General features: G+C 37.7%; 7 protein-coding genes and 1 long non-coding RNA gene across 18 annotated transcripts in view; 3 read left to right on the forward strand and 5 right to left on the reverse strand.

Moving 5' to 3' along the window:
* Positions 1–221: 221 nt before the first annotated feature.
* LOC135141629 (nischarin) lies at positions 222–1,835 on the reverse strand. 2 transcript variants are annotated; one of them, XM_064072900.1, is made up of 4 exons: positions 1,395–1,835; positions 1,156–1,347; positions 942–1,109; positions 222–885 (listed from the first exon to the last, which is right to left on the reverse strand). In XM_064072900.1, the coding sequence occupies exons 1-4, from the start codon at positions 1,833–1,835 to the stop codon at positions 316–318; spliced, it is 1,371 nt and encodes a 456-aa protein (XP_063928970.1). In that variant the 3' UTR covers positions 222–315. The 2 variants fall into 2 exon arrangements, with proteins under 2 accessions (XP_063928970.1, XP_063928969.1); XM_064072899.1 differs by having other exon boundaries at positions 939–1,109.
* LOC135141633 (uncharacterized) lies at positions 1,820–2,837 on the forward strand. The gene is made up of 2 exons (XR_010282408.1): positions 1,820–1,907; positions 2,354–2,837. It is a non-coding gene; the product is annotated as an uncharacterized LOC135141633 (long non-coding RNA).
* Positions 2,760–3,586, reverse strand: LOC135141632 (UPF0547 protein C16orf87 homolog). The gene is made up of 3 exons (XM_064072903.1): positions 3,303–3,586; positions 3,088–3,255; positions 2,760–3,043 (listed from the first exon to the last, which is right to left on the reverse strand). The coding sequence occupies exons 1-3, from the start codon at positions 3,336–3,338 to the stop codon at positions 2,837–2,839; spliced, it is 411 nt and encodes a 136-aa protein (XP_063928973.1). The 5' UTR covers positions 3,339–3,586; the 3' UTR covers positions 2,760–2,836.
* Positions 3,587–3,872: 286 nt separating this feature from the next.
* LOC135141627 (monocarboxylate transporter 13) lies at positions 3,873–8,024 on the reverse strand. Of its 4 annotated transcripts, none has more exons than XM_064072893.1 (5): positions 6,958–8,024; positions 6,031–6,267; positions 5,856–5,982; positions 5,627–5,806; positions 3,873–5,578 (listed from the first exon to the last, which is right to left on the reverse strand). In XM_064072893.1, exons 1-5 carry the CDS (start codon positions 7,124–7,126, stop codon positions 4,333–4,335), a joined length of 1,959 nt encoding a protein of 652 aa, XP_063928963.1. In that variant the 5' UTR covers positions 7,127–8,024; the 3' UTR covers positions 3,873–4,332. The 4 variants fall into 4 exon arrangements, with proteins under 4 accessions (XP_063928963.1, XP_063928965.1, XP_063928967.1 ...); XM_064072895.1 differs by having other exon boundaries at positions 5,905–5,982; positions 6,958–7,048; XM_064072897.1 differs by lacking the exon at positions 6,958–8,024 and adding an exon at positions 6,405–6,899 and having other exon boundaries at positions 5,905–5,982.
* Positions 8,025–8,978: 954 nt separating this feature from the next.
* Positions 8,979–10,465, reverse strand: LOC135141631 (protein jagunal). Its single transcript, XM_064072902.1, has 4 exons — positions 10,281–10,465; positions 10,030–10,171; positions 9,757–9,981; positions 8,979–9,707 (listed from the first exon to the last, which is right to left on the reverse strand). The coding sequence occupies exons 1-4, from the start codon at positions 10,370–10,372 to the stop codon at positions 9,585–9,587; spliced, it is 582 nt and encodes a 193-aa protein (XP_063928972.1). The 5' UTR covers positions 10,373–10,465; the 3' UTR covers positions 8,979–9,584.
* A 76-nt stretch (positions 10,466–10,541) lies between these two features.
* On the reverse strand, positions 10,542–11,551 carry LOC135141630 (RNA pseudouridylate synthase domain-containing protein 1-like). The gene is made up of 4 exons (XM_064072901.1): positions 11,360–11,551; positions 11,064–11,307; positions 10,759–11,017; positions 10,542–10,709 (listed from the first exon to the last, which is right to left on the reverse strand). Exons 1-4 carry the CDS (start codon positions 11,534–11,536, stop codon positions 10,565–10,567), a joined length of 825 nt encoding a protein of 274 aa, XP_063928971.1. The 5' UTR covers positions 11,537–11,551; the 3' UTR covers positions 10,542–10,564.
* A 62-nt stretch (positions 11,552–11,613) lies between these two features.
* Positions 11,614–14,128, forward strand: LOC135141628 (katanin p60 ATPase-containing subunit A-like 1). Its single transcript, XM_064072898.1, has 6 exons — positions 11,614–11,697; positions 11,817–12,039; positions 12,092–12,321; positions 12,367–12,776; positions 12,826–13,004; positions 13,060–14,128. The coding sequence occupies exons 2-6, from the start codon at positions 11,863–11,865 to the stop codon at positions 13,639–13,641; spliced, it is 1,578 nt and encodes a 525-aa protein (XP_063928968.1). The 5' UTR covers positions 11,614–11,697; positions 11,817–11,862; the 3' UTR covers positions 13,642–14,128.
* Positions 14,129–14,413: 285 nt separating this feature from the next.
* The window catches only part of Osa (osa), a 40,355-nt gene continuing 36,287 nt past the window's right edge, over positions 14,414–18,481 (forward strand). For 3 of the 7 annotated variants that reach the window (XM_064073274.1, XM_064073275.1, XM_064073280.1), the window contains exon 1: positions 14,550–15,515. In XM_064073274.1, the coding sequence (XP_063929344.1) occupies positions 14,859–15,515 (657 nt within the window). In that variant the 5' untranslated portion in view covers positions 14,550–14,858. Of the gene's footprint in view, positions 14,502–14,549; positions 15,516–18,481 lie in introns of those variants that run through there. The other 4 variants (XM_064073277.1, XM_064073278.1, XM_064073279.1 and 1 more) reach the window with 2 other exon arrangements.

Raw genomic sequence — 18,481 nt, forward strand, 5'->3', positions numbered from 1 at the left:
ATATAAATAAATAAAACGATGAATCTTAAGGTCGTTATAAATTGGCATAGTCTTCTTGTAGTTCCAACTCTGTTCCTGAATTTGTAAAACTTGTCATGTTTCTATTGCGAGGTGTACCCTTTTCGGTAAAACTTCTGGTACTTAAATCGAACTTTAAAATTATATGCCTAGATTAAATTAAGTTCTTCTCAAACGGTAAAACTTGAAAATAATATCACATATGAGTAATATATAATCTCTATTAATCACATCATTAATCAATAATACAATCAAAATAATGGAACGATAAATACACAGAAACACCTATATCTTATCTCAGGTATATGCGTTGTTTGTCAGATCTGGAGCTTTGCCTTCTTTAACAATTCTCAAAGCTCTCAAAACGGAAACTTTATCGATCTCGTTTTGAGTGGGTTTTTCATTGTCAAGACATATATCTTTAGCTCTATCTTTAAAATGTTCAAGGACCTTAATTCTGTAGTCAACGGTCGTTGCCAAGCAGTTACCAGTCAGGACCAAATTTTCTAAACAAGGTAGATCTCCCAGGTGTGTGATTTCTTCAATTTCATCAATTTTGTTACAACTTAAATCTAAATTAACTAAGGAATACAATTTTCTAAAACCTTTAAGAGAAGAAATACTGTTTTGTGACAAGTTCAAGGTTAGAATGTTACCAATTTTCGTGTGCAATTGGTTACACATTGATATTAAGTTATTAGATAGACTCAAGTGTGATAGATTTGATAATTCCGCTAGACCTGATATACACGAAATTTTGTTAGAGTCAAGTATTAAAGTTTTCAAGTTAGGCACCAGACTTATTGTTTTGTCGATTTCAATTAAATTATTGTTGGTGAAATTGACTACAGTAACATTGGTCCAAATCTAAAAAATAAAAATATGAATATTTCTATTACAAAAGAAACGGATTTTTATACTACTTGACTAGAATCTATACTGCATTTGTGTAAGACATCACATTGCAAAATTTGGCTAATACTACTCATGTTTGTGTTATGTACATAGAGTTTTTGTAATGTGGTCCTTAAATTCCCTAGAGACAAAATCTTGTCCAGGGAGACTTTGATTAATACCAGAGAAGTCAATTCCTGAAAAAATAACTCACTAGAAATATTGACATTATCATTAATTTACCTTAAATGACGCTAAATCAAATGGTAACTGATTTGGAATAACGCTACTATTCCGATATGGGCTGCCGCTTCCGTTTATCGTTAAAATCTTCAACTGGGAGTACAAATCCAACACATGGGTGAAATCATATCTACTATCCGTATTTTCAACAGCAGGAAATGGCTTTTTTAAACACTCACTTGCTGCATGTAACTACAACAAATTCCTGTTTGAACTGCAATTAATTGTTACCTTCTTACTTCCAACGGGGTCAAAGCGTAACTCTTACTTGATGATAGCAAAAGATCCGCTTCTAGAAAGAATCTCAATGCTAAATTTTGTAAAAGAAAAAATATATCATAAATGTGAAAATGAAAAAATTCAATAAATATTCTAGGCATGGTCCTTTTTAAATAATTCAAAATTTTTTGACAATACTCCTCGAGACCTTTACGTCGACTCTCAATAAAAATAGGGCATTTGTTTCTGATAACTTTCTTTGAGGGTAAAATATCTTTTGACACTCCATGATCGGTAACTAGTTGATTGTGCAGGTCAAAAAATTCGCTGTAACGATGCAGGACATGCCACTTAATCTCTCCCACAGTGACGATAATTTTATAATAGGTAACATTGTTAACTTCCTCTGCACTCGGAATTTCAATTCGGGTGTCATTTTGATTAAACCAGAAACATGCCATAATGATGAAAATCTGGAAAATTTACATTAGTAACAAGAGGAGGAAATTCGTGCCACTGCTTACTGAATCAAGGTAAATTAAAACATATTAAAGCACTCCCAAAATTCGATGAATTTTTGTAAGTTAGGAGGTTAGAATCATCACGGTAATAAATTATAAATGAAATGTCATTTATGTCACTTTTGACGGGTGTTGCTATACAAAGTAGCCAACACCGTAAAATGTAAATGATTGACAAATACAGCAAAAAATAGTTCAAAATTCGTTATATTTAGCAACTGAATATGTTTTAAGTCAGATTTAATACATACTAAAGTCTCCTACTTGAAATATGAAAACAATAAAGCATGCATTTTGTCAAATTTTATTATTTTATTTATCCTCAATGTTGTTTATACTGTTCAGCTACGTTCACGATTGTTGTTTGTTGTTGGACTTGCTGGTTTATGAATTTTAAATTGTTTTTTTGATACGGTTAAGCTTTGTTAATTAATAACACAACATGAGTTATTTTCTAGGGCCGAAGCAAACACGCAGTGAATACATAAAACTGTTAGTACTGAGAAAAAACTTAACCAAAGTTTGTAATTCTATCAATAAAGAAATAATGCAAACTGACGTCGAATGGATGAATTTAACCACACTGTCTAAAACTTTAGAAAAAACGGAGAAACCAGAAACGAGTCCGGATTCTGTCTTTGAGGGAAAACCGCACGAAGTACCTGATGAAAAACACCAAGCAGGTTTACCCAAATTAGACTTAAACCCCGCAGTAGTAATCAAACAGGATATAGATGAGGAATTTGATAGTGACTGAAAAAGGGGAAAAACCGGGAAAGTAATTTTAACAAAACTGAAGACGTGGCTGCCGCATTTCACTGGAAGGGGACGAAAATAGACATATAGAAAATAAACACACAGTAGTCATTCTATATACAGTATATTATTGTAAATTACTCTAATATGTGGCTCAGTCGAAAATAAACAATTGTGATGTTGCTTCACGTTGGTTTCCAGGTAACTAACTGCATCTTCCTATTCAACTCTTCCAAGATAATCGAACATTGTACTTGCTTTTCTGACGAGAGATTAGTGATAACGTCATCATCCTCGTCGTCTTCCTTTTTTACTTTTTTTCGTTTTATTTTATTTGGATCTTTTTTACTGGCGTCGTCATCGTTTTCACATTCGCTATTCCGCGTTTTTATCTACAACCATAGTGTGAGCACAGAACGTTAAAAATTGCGTTTACCTTTCGTATTTGTTTGTCGTACTCTAAGGCGTCATAATAATTTGGTTTTTCTCTGCGAACTCTTTGGGTGCGCCTTCGTATGTCTGCTCCTGGAGATAACACACGCGTTGTTCTCCTCGAATTAAAAAATGAGTGGCCACATGGACAAGCTTTACATGCAACCGGTACCTAATAAAATTTCAATAATAGCGGAAAACGGTGCTCATAGTTTTTACCTGCTGATCACATTTTGGACAATTTTTGGCAATCATTATTTTGAAGGTTACATATGTTTATGGTGACTGAATACATACATTTCCGTTTTTGAAATTAAAACTCGAATAAATTAATCTGTATTTATATAATGAAAAAATTAATTTGTTTAGCTTTGTGACGTTAATTAACGTCTGTCAATGTCAAAGAACAACTGCCGCCAACTCCCCCACACGAAATTTTTTACTTCAAAACAAAATAATTTTCACAAGGTTGATTTATTATTGATGTTGTAAAAGTTGTTTGTTAATTTAATAATGATTCGTTATTGTTGACTAAAAATGTTAGGGATTTTTATTTTTCACCGTGATTATGTTGCACGCGCTTATGTCATGCCGAGAATTTGAAATTTGATAATGGCGGCACGAGTTGTGATACAAGTGCAAGTTTATCGATAATAAATGGATTAACTAGGTGATATTAACTCTATTTTGAAAACGCTTAAGTTCGGATTAATGAAAATCTTGACAAAATTTCTTGGCCTTGACAGTGTCGCGTCAGCTAGTTAAGTGAGGATTTAGATAGTGCAGGTGTAGGTTTTGATTGTGTACATTTTATTATGCGTTTAACTACAGAGAACGCTTAAGATGTTTTCATATCACAATGTAATTATTATATTAAGTAAATTGAATTTATATTTTCATATAAATAACGATATAAAAATACAAATACTCGAAACTTGACAGCACCTTCTTTGATATGGAAAGTTGTTAATGTTCCTTAATAAATACATAAATATTTACTGGGGTATAATGGATTGTAACATGGGCGTCAGAAAATGCGTCAGGAAGACCTCAAATATAATACATTTAAATGACTTGAGCTTAATTAGCAATCTCAGTTAGAACGGATCCTGTTTGATTTGCCGACACTCACGTACAAAATACGCATGAACTAAATATTTCCTAAAATTCCCTAACATGCGAGAAAAAAGGACTGCACATTTAGAAGTGTAATAATAAAAACTAGAACATTAAGAAATTATCTAAAATATTACGACGAATCATCATCGTCGTTGTCCTCGGTTTGAGGTTTTTTTATGAAGGGCACGATACCCCAAATAACAGCACCTACGACCAGAATGACACCTAAAGTACAAAACAATGAAATGTAGGACTTAGTCGTTTCAAACCAAATACCACAAATGGGTGGCCCCACTAATTGTAAAATACCGTTAACGAATAGCGATATACCGTAAGTGGACTGTAAACGTTCCTCCCCCAGCATATCGGCCATTATCACAGCAGTAACGCCCACGTAAATACCAGAAGCTAAACCAAAGATTGCAGAGCACACGCTGATCATGCCGTATCCGGTGAAAAAAGGCATGACCGCGAGCGATATGCCCGATACGAAGAGCCCGCCGATGAAATATGCAGCCTTCGGACACAGCTGCAAGTCCGACAAAGCCGAACCGCCAATCCTTCCCACGAGATCCAAAGCGGACACTATCGAAAGCAGCAACGCCCCGTCGTTCTTGTCATAACCTAGAGTAAGTGCAAAAGACGGTAGAAGAATTATAAAATTCGTGTAGCTAACGGCATTGGTAGCGTTCGAGATTAAGATGACCAAATAGAGAGGATCCTTCAAGAGAGTTATGTCAAAGAATTTGTTTTTCTTGGATTCGGGTTCTTTCCCGTCGGATTTGCGCGCGGACCTTAAGCTGAAAGAACTAGCGAAGGTCTCGGGCTGCAGAGTGAGAGTGCTACCGTGATACGGAGTACTTATATACTGAAAGGAACTCGTAGAAGGGCTTCTGCGAGGAACTCGCGGACGTCTTGAACTCGTCAGCCGCCCTTGGGACTGCAAGTCCATGGCACCGTTCCCAGTCTCTGGTACCGCGTGTAGCGCTGATGAACTATTCATGTTAGTACGTGACCCTGTGGCACCGGCTTTGGCTTTGATGAGCTCGTTACGACCAGTGGGCATGCTGATCTTCCTTTCGCGACTGGTGGGTGTCTTGAAATTTTGCATCGCCGCACTGGAAACACTCCTGTTGAAGTTGTTCGACGAGATGTCCAAGTTTTCCAAGAAGGAGTCGTTGTGAGGGATTTGCGGTAACGACGCCATGCTGTCCTCTGTACTGATTACGAATTTGGGCTTCAGAGGGCTTAGTTCTTCGGAATCTGATTCTTGCGTTTCGATTGGAACTTTCTTCATGTGTTTTTCGACTGGGTCGTAAAACAAAGCGGCTACCCAAACGTTTAGGGTTACACCTCCCATGAGTAATACAGCGCCTCTGTTGTTAATAAAGGTAATTTGGTGTATGGGAAAAGTGAGGTGTTACCTGTAGCCGTATAATTCGAGAAGGACTCGAAGGATCGGCGGTAGGATGATGGAGCCTAGAGCCGAGCCTGAAATGCAAAGCCCGTTTGCTACTCCGCGGAGTCTCAAGAAGTAGCTCGTGACGATGTACACTGTCGGAGGAAAAGAGAGACCTGCACCTGTACCGACGAAGACCCCATAGCTGGAAACACGACGTCAAAAAAATTATTTTCTAATAGTATTCTACTCACCTTATACAAAGAAATGCCACCGAATCCGCGAAATAACTTAAAATCATACCTGTCGCAGCGAAGCTTCCTCCGATTAGGGTTACCGTTCGATACGAATACTTTACGGACAAGAGGCTGGACACGGGACCTTAAAAATTTGGGTTAGTGGTGAAGCAGGTGTGCGTTTTGGGGCTACCTAGAGAGCTGTATAGGAAGTAGCAGAGGGCCGGAATCCATGCCGCCGCTGCCGGTGAAGCCTCGAAAGCCTCCAAGAATTCGACGAAGAGAACACCGAATGATTTTACTGTACCTGGCACCAGGACGTTGACTAGAGTGGAGCCGAAGAGGACTAACCAACCCCATCCACCGTCGGGTGGAACGAGCTTCCACTTATCCATTTTTTTCTCATTCTCTTCGGCTATAATAGCCACACCTATTTTGCATTGTTAATCGTCATTATCTTAAACGTGACGGAAAGTGGTGGATTTTTATTTGGCCCGATAACCGAGTACTCGAAATTTGATTTTTTAGCAGTGATTTTCAAAGTTGTGATAACATCGATTAACTTACGTGCTTATCAGCTCATCGAGATTGTTGAAATGCGAACATTTTGCAACTAAACATCTTGCTGTTAAATAATCAATAACGAATTTGGCGCCAAATTTAACTCGGCGAGGTGATGACGTGACAATCATGGTGTGTACGAAACTGGTGAATCAGTTCTTTGTTCTTGCGTTGTGACACACAACACAATTACAAAGGGGTGTATAGCGTACACGTTAAAAATAGAATTAATTACACTTTGGGTTTGATTACTTCGTACTTTTGTGTTTTTTTCTGGTTGAATCTGGTTTGCGCGAGTATATTGAATTTCGCATGATTTACTGCAACGTTTTTTCCGTTAATTTTGCTCGTAATCAGCGATTTATGGGATGTCAAAGGATTTCTGAAAATACAGACAATCGATAAAGGCGACTTTATCGATAATGTAGGTTAATTTATGCATAACATTGAACTTGATGTACGCGTGGTGTTTTTGAGAAATTTTAAACGGCGAATGCGAATATATCGCGAAAAGGATTTATACAACGTTTGTAGAGCGATAAAAGCTGATAATACGTACTTTTTGTCCGTTTTCTTTCCATTTCGTGTGGTTTTTGTTTGCGTGAATTGTTCGTTTCGCCGTCAATTTTTGGCGAATTTTCACTTTGCGGCTGTGGCGTTTTTTTTCCGGAATTTTCGAGCAGTGGTTCTTGCACGTCGATGTTCACGTGTTTGTTTTCGTTGGACATTTTTACGGTTTATTGTTAACAGTGTCCCGGAGAAAAGTTCAACTAGACTGATCTGTTAGGCACGAACACGTGCCTGAAAGTCTGAAACGGTACGCGAACAGCTGATGATTTACAGATAAAAACTTATCATCGTAAGAACACAAACCGACTTGAATCCTATTGAAAACGCACACAAAAAATACACTGTTATTTTATGGCTCCGCTCAAAGCGGGCGGCGGTAAGTGGACAATTATTTCGAACACAAACAGCTGGTCATTGAGTTTTTGAACAGATAACTGAATTCCGATTATGCACATAGAACGAAGGCCACAATTGGAGTATTTATTTTACGTTACACAATGCTCTCATTAATATTACCTTGTGCGATTCTTAGAACATTCGACAACACTATTATCGCGATCTTTTCAAACAAACAGATTTATCACACGATCTACACGGTTTATCGGCCGCACCGCACCACCGACACTTTTCGCAATGCAAATAGCCTTTAATTAAAAGTAACATCACATGCATCACCATTAATTATTCTGTTTATCGGCCGACTCCTAAATTCCATAAAATGTAACGGCGATGGATTTCTGCGTAACTCTCTTACGCATTTCGTCACTCAATTTCATTTGTTTTCCTTTCTATGACCGCGATTTTAGCCCTTTTGCCCCGGGACTTTCACCAAACAATACGCTCTTATCGTTTTTTACATTTCGTTTCGTAAATTCAGTACTGAATTAAGCAACGCGTTTTATCACTATCTGCGCTTCGTTACTAATTCATTACGTCATTCGGGACTGCCCGCAGCTCTTAATAACTGGACCCAAAAAGCCTCTTCTAGGAACGATCAATTATTATTAATTTAGAAAGCTATAATGCCTTCGTGTAATTTTTACAGCGGTTCAAGCTGATTCAACTACGTACGTTCCCTCTTTTTTATCATTTTTTTAATTACATAATTCTAGTCACTCGGACAATCCATGCTCAAATTTAAAATGCGTCAGGCAGTTTTATTAGTAAATTAATACACAGACACACTTCGCACATAATGTGCAAATAATCACATGTTCGTTCCATTATAATAAAGTGGGATGACACGTTATTAAATTGCAAATAAAAATTATACTATTTTTAAGAATTATCACATACTCGACTATCGCAAATATTGTTATTCCTCTTGCGTTTCTGAGTTACATCTTAATAGTATAAGCGCTAATTACCTGGAATTTTTTCTTTTGTTACGAAATCGTTAGCGAGAGTTAAACGCGATTTAGGCGTCGAATTTTTTGAATCAATATTTTCGTCCTTGGGATCGAAATTTTCCAGGTCCTGGTGTTGCCGGAAATTGTTGGTAGTCTTAACAATAATTTATGGTGATGATAGCGCTTGATAAATTTTTAAAAAGGTGCAAAAATCAAGTTCGCCGGTTTAAACCGGAACGTAAGCGGGGTCATTGACAGTGGGGTATTTGGCGAAAAAGTTCAAAGGTGAGCATTGACATTGACTGGATTTTTGCATGCGACGTAATTAGGGTATAAATAGAACCATCTTATCTCGTCAGGTAATTATTATAGGTCCCAGTTATCGTTTTCCTATACATATTCACAGAACTTCGATAATGACGCTCAAATAAAGATATAGGTTCGGAATTAATTATATAAATATGTGAGTGTACACATCTCGGCAGCTCAAATTGGAGGTTCAATATTTATTATTTATTACATTCTACTTTTAGGTGGGTTATTGGAAGTACTAATAGAGCGATATCTCCACTTGTTGATTACTCAAGTATATGTCGGCTTTAAATTGACAGTCACCTATCAATGTTATCTGAAGTCTTGTTAGCCCGAGGAAAAAAACAAGTTAATTTAAAAATATATTTATTATTAGGAAAATATTGCAACAATCACACCTTTCCATAAATACTTATCCCCAAAATGAAATGTACAGAACAAAATACAGTGAAATCTCCAAATCATCTCAAAAATAAGCTACACCTTATCCCTTATTATTGCATCGTTACGTTTATAGAATATTCATATAAAAACAGACTGTATATAATCAAAATCTGTAGAAGGTGCTATCAAAGTTAGACATTTTTATAAAAGACAGACAGTGTATATACAAATCGTCTACTATACATGTACGTACATACATATTATATATATATATATATATATCTAAAAAGTGGGATAACAAAGTGATAACAAAATATGTAAGCACAACGTATTATATAATTTTTATCAAACAAAAAAGTCAATACTGACTAGACAACAAAGTTTCACTTTTACCCTAAAGATAAACAAGCTTTTACAAATAAATAACATGTAAACTTTCCATTTAGAGTGATTTCACTGTAAATACAGAACATGAACACAATGTATTGTATCAATTTAAAATGATGAAAATTTTTGTCTTTTTCAATTGTATTGTTTGCATCAAACAATTGACCAAAGGGATTGTCAGAGATTAGGATTTTTTCGCGCCCTTAGACCAGGCAGTAATCAGATTCCAGGCAAAGTAAACAGAAAACGTGTGAACTTGAAGGGCCAGTAAAATAAATGCATACCATAACAATCCATATGGGTAGCCCTAAAACATAACGTTGTGCCTGCGTTTGGAACGTTGTCAGCACGCCTACTTGCCAGATGTGGATGTCTTCCAGTTCATCTTCATCGTCTGAAGTGAGATACGTCCATACATCTCCAAAATAGTAAATAATGGCATAGAATAATGGCAAGAATCCAAAAAGACATAACCCTGACACATATTGTTTCATGATTGAAACTCTGTTTTCTTTGATTGCTGTTAAACCCAAGAAAGAGAGTAACAAACTAATGCACCAAATGTATTCCCACCAAAGAGGCTGCAAATGTTTTTATGTATAATCGGCAGTTGCTAATACACCGTTTACCTGAGGAATGCTAAGTTCTTCGATTTCTAAAATGAAAATATCTAATTTATCTAAAATATCAGCCGATAGTTTTGCCAGCATTGCAAAAAACAACAGGTAATGGAAAAATATACAATATTTGAGTCTCGATTTATTTAAAGCACTAAAACAATCCTCATTAGCATTTATTCAACAATTTTAAAATTTGGCACACTCTCAAATATGTTGGCATAGAACTTGTAGCCTTAAATTTTAGGTTAGAATATTTTTACCTTAAAGCATATTGGGGTGCTACGCGTTGCCTAAAAGCATGATCTGTCCCGTCCGTTCCCGGAGGGGTGTAATACAGCCCCTTTGTAGCCATTATTCACTATTTACACATTCAGCAGCAAATAACCTAATAATAAATTTTAGTCTTTCTCCATCTCGGATGGCAGAAAGTACCAGATGCAACTTCAAGGAGAGCGAAATCTCAATACCAACCCACACCGACAAAAACCCCAACAACACCAAATTCAAATAAGACAATAACAATGGTTTAAAAGTATATTTACGTCTACTTTAAAAACGCGTCGATTTTTTCTAAACCTTCGGCGACGCTATAACGTCGAAAAAGCGGGTTCCAAAGACGGACTTCATTCTCAGTAAACGGATCGCAGGTATGCACGTTTATATTTTCAATTTGATTAGGAATAACCAATCTGAAACAACTGGATAAGCATCAACACTCATTTTAGACTTGGAAAGTACCTCAATGCGTGTAGGTACATTCTCGCCGGTTTTACATCTTTTTTATTACTATATGTATAGTCGCCTACTATTGTGTGCCCTATATTTGAGCAATGTACCCTAATTTGATGTCTGCGCCCAGTAATAGGCCTCACTAGTACTTTTGTGGTAGGATAACAGTCAAACAGTCCACTTTCAAGTGTCACAATAAGCGTTCTAGCGCTTCTACCATTGTTCTGTACACACATTTTCTCAATTTCCGTCACGCTGTCATCCCTTCCTAGAAAATAGATATCAAATGGTGCCTCAGCTATCCACAAAGAGACCTATTGGGAAATTGAGGTCAAGTAAATTTGAAGATAGATAACCCCTTACTAGCGCCACATAATACTTTTTACACTGGCGTTCTTGAATGGCTCTAGATGCCACTTGACATGCTTCTTTGTGTATTGGTATGCACATTAAGCCACTTGTGGAATAATCCAAACGATGCACAAAGTAGTACTCATGATGTAAATGGTTCGAGGCTAGTAAAGGAAGTTTTTTTTTCATGTAAGTTTGAAGTGTTAGCTGAAATAAAACCAGGTTATTCCGAAAAGAAAGTTTCGTGCTCGCTGCGTACTTCATTTTTATTGTTGCTGTTGATTTTTAAATCGTACGCTTTATCCACGATAATGAAATTGTTGCTTTTTTGGACGATTTTCGTGTTTTTGTAATTCGTATAAAATAACTTCGATAAAAAATTTAAAATTACGCTGTAAAATTTTATTATTGTAAAAAATATTTTAAAGTGTGACATTTATGAGGTTATGTTGTCACATCTAGGGGAATATGTAGATGAGTTGGTAGCTTTCTTATCAATAAACTTTCTAATCGTATAAGTCAAACGTCAATCTAATGTGTCAAACACGGACTAAAATTGTTGTAGAAATTTATATTTAGCACTCGAAAGAAAATAAAGTAAGAAAAACTTCATTTCTTTAGTGTTGAGGCCGAGCCTTAAAGCTGCGGTCACGCTTTTTCGAGTGGATTGATTTTCCGCGGAAAAATCGAACATGTGTTGAATGCTCACATTTCAGTTTCCAGGGAACATTTCTTCGAGAAATTCCTCGACCACATACAGGCATGGTAGTGATGGCTGTTACTGTTAGGGATATATGTGATAATGTAACGCTGGCGCGAGAAATGACAATGCTTGGGAACTACGAAAGTGCTGAAGTGTATTATGAAGGGTCCATTCAGATGATAAGTAGATTAATTCTTATGATACCAGAACCATTAAGAAAGAGTAAATGGCAACAAGTATGCACAATATACTTGTCAATTCAATCTTCAACTAAACAAGTCTTTCTAGGTTCAGAAAAAAGTTGCTTCGGAATATGATGAAATTAAAGTTCTGAAAGCAATGTTGCAAACGTTACGTTTAGACACTAATGTAGAAGTGCCTTTGGGAGCGAGAAGATTGAGAGACGAACCAGTGAGAGACTATGGTGATATTTTACCAGAAGATCCTTTTATAATGCAACAGAATGATCCTGATGTGTGGCCTCCTCCAACTCCTGTAGATCATGGATACACCCAGAGGTTGTCAATCTAAATTTCACTTCTTTCAATAATTAAGAATTTTAGAAACAACTATAAACCGAGACAGTCCAATGTGAAGAAACCAGAAGTCAAGAAAGGAACTTCCAGAGCTAGCTCCTCAAACACTGCTAGAAGATCAGAAGTTCGACCAACTAGAACAGCAAAGAAGGAAGACAGACCTTCTTCATCAAAGTCTGAAAGAAACCCAGATGCTACTAAGGTTGATAAAGAAAAAGATGCAGAGAATAATGATAAAAATGAGAAAGTGGAACCAGAGGAAGAGAAGAAGTTTGAATGTCACGGCATGGAAAGAGAATTAGCAGACGTTCTTGAAAGAGATATTGTCCAAAAGAACCCAAACATTCATTGGGATGATATAGCAGATCTGCATGAAGCTAAACGTTTGCTTGAAGAAGCTGTGGTGCTTCCCATGTGGATGCCAGAATTTTTTACAGGTACGACGTTAACACACTATATTTAGCATTCAATAATGTATTCATTCAGGTATAAGAAGGCCTTGGAAAGGAGTTCTAATGGTAGGTCCACCTGGTACTGGAAAAACCATGTTGGCTAAAGCTGTGGCTACAGAATGCGGCACGACGTTTTTTAACGTTTCATCATCAACTTTAACATCAAAATACCGTGGCGAATCTGAGAAAATGGTTAGACTTTTGTTTGAAATGGTTAGTAGGGTTGTAATAATTTCTGGAAACTTTTACTATACATTACAATCTTTAGGCTAGGTTTTATGCCCCCAGTACAATATTTATTGACGAAATTGACTCTTTGTGCTCGCGACGAGGATCAGAATCTGAACATGAAGCGTCAAGAAGAGTGAAATCTGAGCTACTGGTCCAAATGGACGGAATAACGGCTAATAATGATGAACCTGGAAAGGTGGTGATGGTTTTGGCTGCTACTAACTTCCCGTGGGACATAGACGAGGCTCTTCGCCGTCGTTTGGAAAAACGTATATACATACCTTTACCGACTCAAGAGGGTCGAGAGGCTCTTTTAAAAATAAATCTCAGAGAAGTCAAGCTGGATCCTGACGTGAATTTGAACGACATTGCTGAAAAGTTGGATGGTTTTTCTGGTGCTGATATAACAAATGTTTGTAGAGATGCTTCCATGATGTCGATGAGAAGAAAAATTTATGGTTTAAGACCTGATCAGATTAAACAGTTGCCTAAAGAAGAGTTGGATCTGCCTGTTACTAATAGGGATTTTGAAGAAGCGTTGCTTAAGAATAATAAAAGTGTTTCTAAAGAAGACTTGGATAAGTATGAGAAGTGGATGAATGAGTTTGGGTCATCATGATGATCGCGTCTTCTGGAGAAACCTTTTGTTGTTTGAAGCGCGATTTTGAAAATTGTGTGATATTATTGAATGCTTTATAGTTTTACTTACTAAAATCTTATGGTTAGAGTTCATGTGTTTAAAATTATTTAATGATTCATTAAATCGAAATTTTATTGATATAGTTTTTTAATAACTGTTATTATTATTGTATTGACATCGAGATTTATTGATATATTCAAGTAAATGTTTTGCACTTTGTAGAATTATAAAATGCCATTAATCCACAAAATTTTGCATTTATGTACTTGTTAGGTTTTTTAAATACAGTTAGTGGTCGAGTTGGTTGTTTTGTCATAATTAAAGTATTGCCATATGTTACGTTTGTTTTGAGTGGTTCAGGTGTTTGTTTGATTTAAAAAAAAATGTTTTATTAAGTAACAGTGTATTGTATATTTTATAAACAATTCATTTGAATACAATTTAACGAAATAAACATGCAGTAAAATGTGAGCGTTTTTATTAGGTGACCCGTTTATGTTATTGGGGCGATAAATTTTGAATGAATGTCTAATTCAGTGTCGGTTGGGGGATAGTGTCGGATTCTTGTTAATTGGTAGTTATGATATCGATTTGGGGTCGTTGATTGATGAAAAGGAATGGGTTAAGGTTAATTCGGTTGTATGGTGTTTTTAAATTTGGCGCTCGTTCTGTCGACTGTGAAAAATCCGCGCGTTTCTAAGTCGGCTGTGGAAGTCAGCGCCACAATGGAGTAAGCTTAAAGATGGCGAAAAGTAGATCTGAGTTTTTGTGATTTTTGTGTGGGTTTTATTCGACGATAGGAAGAATTTTGTAGTAAAAATGGCTGATAAATAATGTCGGTGAGTTATGTTTGACGTAGTTGTATTGGGTGTGTGTTAGAAATGCGTTAATTACATGATAATATGTTGGCGTAGGAATCGGAGCTTTACCCATAACCTCCTTTCGTGTTATTGGAGTAGATACGGAATTAAGTTGTGTGTGTCAGATGTGTCCATCATTTTGGATTATTCAAAAAGTTTGGTGGCGTTATTTATTTACAGAATCGGAAAAGTGCTAAAGTGAGTAATCTAGTATGTGTTTGCTAGGACCCGGGTGCGAATCGGGCTCCCAAAATGAAGGAAAGCATCCGCTGCTGACTATAACGGCGGGGTGTTGGCAACGATCGGCCGTGCTAGATCGCAGCCGTTTTTCTTAACATGGCTGCAACGCAGGCCGAAAAGCAGCAAAATGACGTGAATTGTGAGAAAGTGCAGCCGGATCAGCATCTGAACGTGCGGAATTCCTTGTTGCAAAATGGGACCGATAAGAGTGGAGTTCGCGGAGGCGGCGGTGTAGCGGTCGCCAAGGCGAAAAACACCGGCGGCAAGAACCTCGTCACAGAAATGAGTCAATATCGCCCGGACGGCAGCGGCGGCCCGGCCGCCGCCGCCGGGGCCCCCGCGCCCGCGGCCCCCGAGGCACCCGACGCCGAGCCGGGGCCCGGCGCGCCCCCCGACGCCTTCCCGGCCGAGCCCCCCGCCGACGGCCACTACTTCTACGGCCGCGACGTGCACAACAGCGAGGGCCACGCGTTCGGCCCGCGGCAGGCGTTCGGCCCCAAGGTCCCCGGGGCGCCCTACACGCAGCGGTTCGTCTCGGGGCAGGCCCTCTCGCAGCCCACCGGCCCGACCCCCACGCTCAACCAGCTGCTGCAGAGCTCCAACCCGATGCCCCCCAATCGCTACCAGAACAGCTACGGCCACCCCGACCAGCCCTACAACCAGGGTTGGCCCCAGAAGGCGCTGCCCACCTACGGGACGCCCCCTGCCGCGGCGCCGGGAGTCCCGCCGGCGCCCTACCGCAGCCAGCCCACGGTAAGTCCCAGCCCGCGAGCCCGACGCCGCTTTCCCTAAACTGACCCATGGCAGGAAAAGCGTCGAGAGCGTCTCAGACCTCGCGGACCCCGCGAACGTCTCCACGTGAGCACCCGTCGCACGGCCGCCGGTCGCCGGCACCCTCGGTGGTGCATACATTTGTTAATTGTTCAAGTGTATCTAAACATGCTAAGTCCGTCCTTGAACTTGCTCTGACATACGATTACCGCACCGCCCACTTTGTTATTATGCAATCAGCTGACGTGTCGCAAATGTGACGTCAAACGGTTCCCGTACTCCCACATATGCCCGCCCTTCGACCCCCTTAAGTTGGACGCTTTCGGGTCGCTCCTTGCCCTTTTCCGCCTTCCGACCGGGATCGGACTCTTCTACGTGCGTTTTTCGCAAATTTCGACTAAATCGATTCTCACAATCGCACCGATACATATATATTTACCGAAACCGCGACACGATCGTTTTTGTTTATTTTCTTCGTTACATTGTTAAATTTATGCGTACGTGTGGGGCTTAAAACACCGACGAAACTGCGCTATTATTTTACAGGTCGAACTCTAATATCAGACGAAATTTATTAACGACCTGACTCAACACGTTATTTATAGCTTGCTTTAACAATACTTATTCAATAATGATATCGTAAATAGGAAGTACTAGAAATTTCATTTGCAATAAATAACACATTCCAAAAGTATTTGTTTACTTTTCTACTATTTTAGGTTATTCACCACAATAACGTGTTTAAATTTAACATTTAATGAGCTTTCTTTGTGTGTACACACGTTTTTATTTTTTAATTACAATACCAATTAAGAAAGATAGACCCACCATAAAAATGAAATTATCATAATTCGTTAATAAATTTCACCCAGACGACTAGATATATTTAATCTCTTACTACGAACGTATGTTAATTCATCCACTCTGTATAATTTTCCCCAAATATACATATAAGCCAAATTAAGTTTCTCATTTTGCATCTTTTTCTTCCACGACCATGCGTAAAATGTGTCAATAACACCAAACGATCTCGTCAAACTAAAAAACAAAAAAAAACATTTATTTGTTATTGTAGTGGTCTTTTGATTCTTAACTTGCCGCCTTTTTTCCTCTGTCTCATTAATGTCCTGGTTGGTTCAGTGTATTTCTATCAGCTGAGAACTGGAAGCCGACAAAAGGGAATCAGCACATTTATGGTTATTTATCGCCGTCCACTCCTTTAAATATAGTATTGAGTTACGGACGGAAGATCACCCAGTTCAGTAATCAACCTCGAACACTTACTATTTTTTAACACAAGTGAAAACAACAACTGTATTGCGAGTACTACGATTTCATTGATAAAACTTTTGATCTCGTAGTAGCTTTCGTTTGTGTAATATAATTGGGGGTACAGAATCCGACGCGTTTATTTAACACCACGTGCAGAACAACGATTCAAGTTACGAGTTTCCGAGTTACTCTAACAGCGATTTGCTTAAATCATCGATGAACCTATATGTGTGTGAGGCTTTGATGCTCCGATTTTGGCATCAATGATTTCTACGCGATTTGGTTTATTTGCTTTGGATACTTTCATAACTGAAATGTCGAACGGTTGCTGTTTTTATTTTCACAGTTGTGAAGTTTCGTGTTAAACAACATGTTTATTAATTTGTGGAGTATTTATTTATAAACAAGAAGAGAGCGAAAATTACGTGCAACATAAATAAAGAGTTTGAGTGCTAAGTTGTTTAACTTTGTACTGTGTATGTTTAATTTGTCGCATTCGTGTCGACATGTCAGTTATTATTACGCATGAAGTACGAAGTTGCATTCGAAAAATTACTCACTGTTTTATTTTTCATTAATCGTCAAACGAGCACTCACCAGGAGCCTTTTTCATTATCGGTATTTAACTCGTCGAAAACAGGCGCGGTTTGTCGGTTTGTTTCACCTGATTGTCACTTGAGCCAAGTTAAACATTGTAGAATTGATAAATCACATATCTAAAACTCCGCGTTTTCCCGTTAAGTCAACAAATAAATAATTGATTTATACTTGTGTTGACACCATTCTCATAATTGATTATAATTTAAAACCGATTGTACGTTTTGCGCCATTAAATTGACGTTGAATCTCAAGGAAGTTAAATTTCATTTCAAAGGTTTCACGCCATAAAACTGGAATGTTTCCTTTTTTGTTTCTCAGTGCGGCTTGAAATGTTCACCGTAGGGAATACAGCGCAAAACTATAAAAAAAGTTTATGGTTCAAAATATCCTTGTTTCAAGTTTCAGATTTATAAATTTTGGAGTATTTTTTTTTGGTACAAGTAAACTTGAAAATTCGTTTCCATGTTTCCAATGCATATTAGAGTGTCATTAATAGTCGTGACCAACTCAACTGGAACAACCTGTTGTAAAACTGCAGGGACCAATAACGTGACAAAAGGATTACTTATCTAAATCTCTTACATAGAGACACCTGTTCTTTGACATAACCATTTTGGTAAACAATCCCCTTTCTATGCCATTCAGTTTTACAAGCGGTTATTATTAAAGTTGACTCCTTGTTTAGCGGAAAATACAATCTGTGCATAACTCAAATTTTGTGTATTTTCCGGAAGTAGAAATTTAAAAAAAAAAAATGTAACTTTAGGTTTGGGAACTTCATATAATGAGATATAATGATTTTACATTTTGTCTTAAAAGTTGGAAGAAGTTGAACAACATGAGATTAATTAGTCACATTCTGCGGATTTAAAATTAATTTTTGCAAATGAATTTGAAAACTTCTCGCAATATTAAAATATTTATTGAAAAGTAAAGTTGAGGCAAAGCATTTTTAATTATTTATTGAGTGGAAGTGCGGAGTTGGTGTAGCTGAATAAATTTTGAACTACAGTAGACTTTTGATTACAAAGGCTTCCTACGTTTGACTCAAGTGCACGTTCAGCATGGAAATTCTT

Source organism: Zophobas morio, unplaced genomic scaffold, assembly GCF_036711695.1.
Source record: "Zophobas morio isolate AGI-343-1 ecotype UQ-CSIRO unplaced genomic scaffold, CSIRO_AGI_Zmor_V1 ptg000044l, whole genome shotgun sequence".
Classification (NCBI taxonomy): domain Eukaryota; kingdom Metazoa; phylum Arthropoda; class Insecta; order Coleoptera; family Tenebrionidae; genus Zophobas; species Zophobas morio.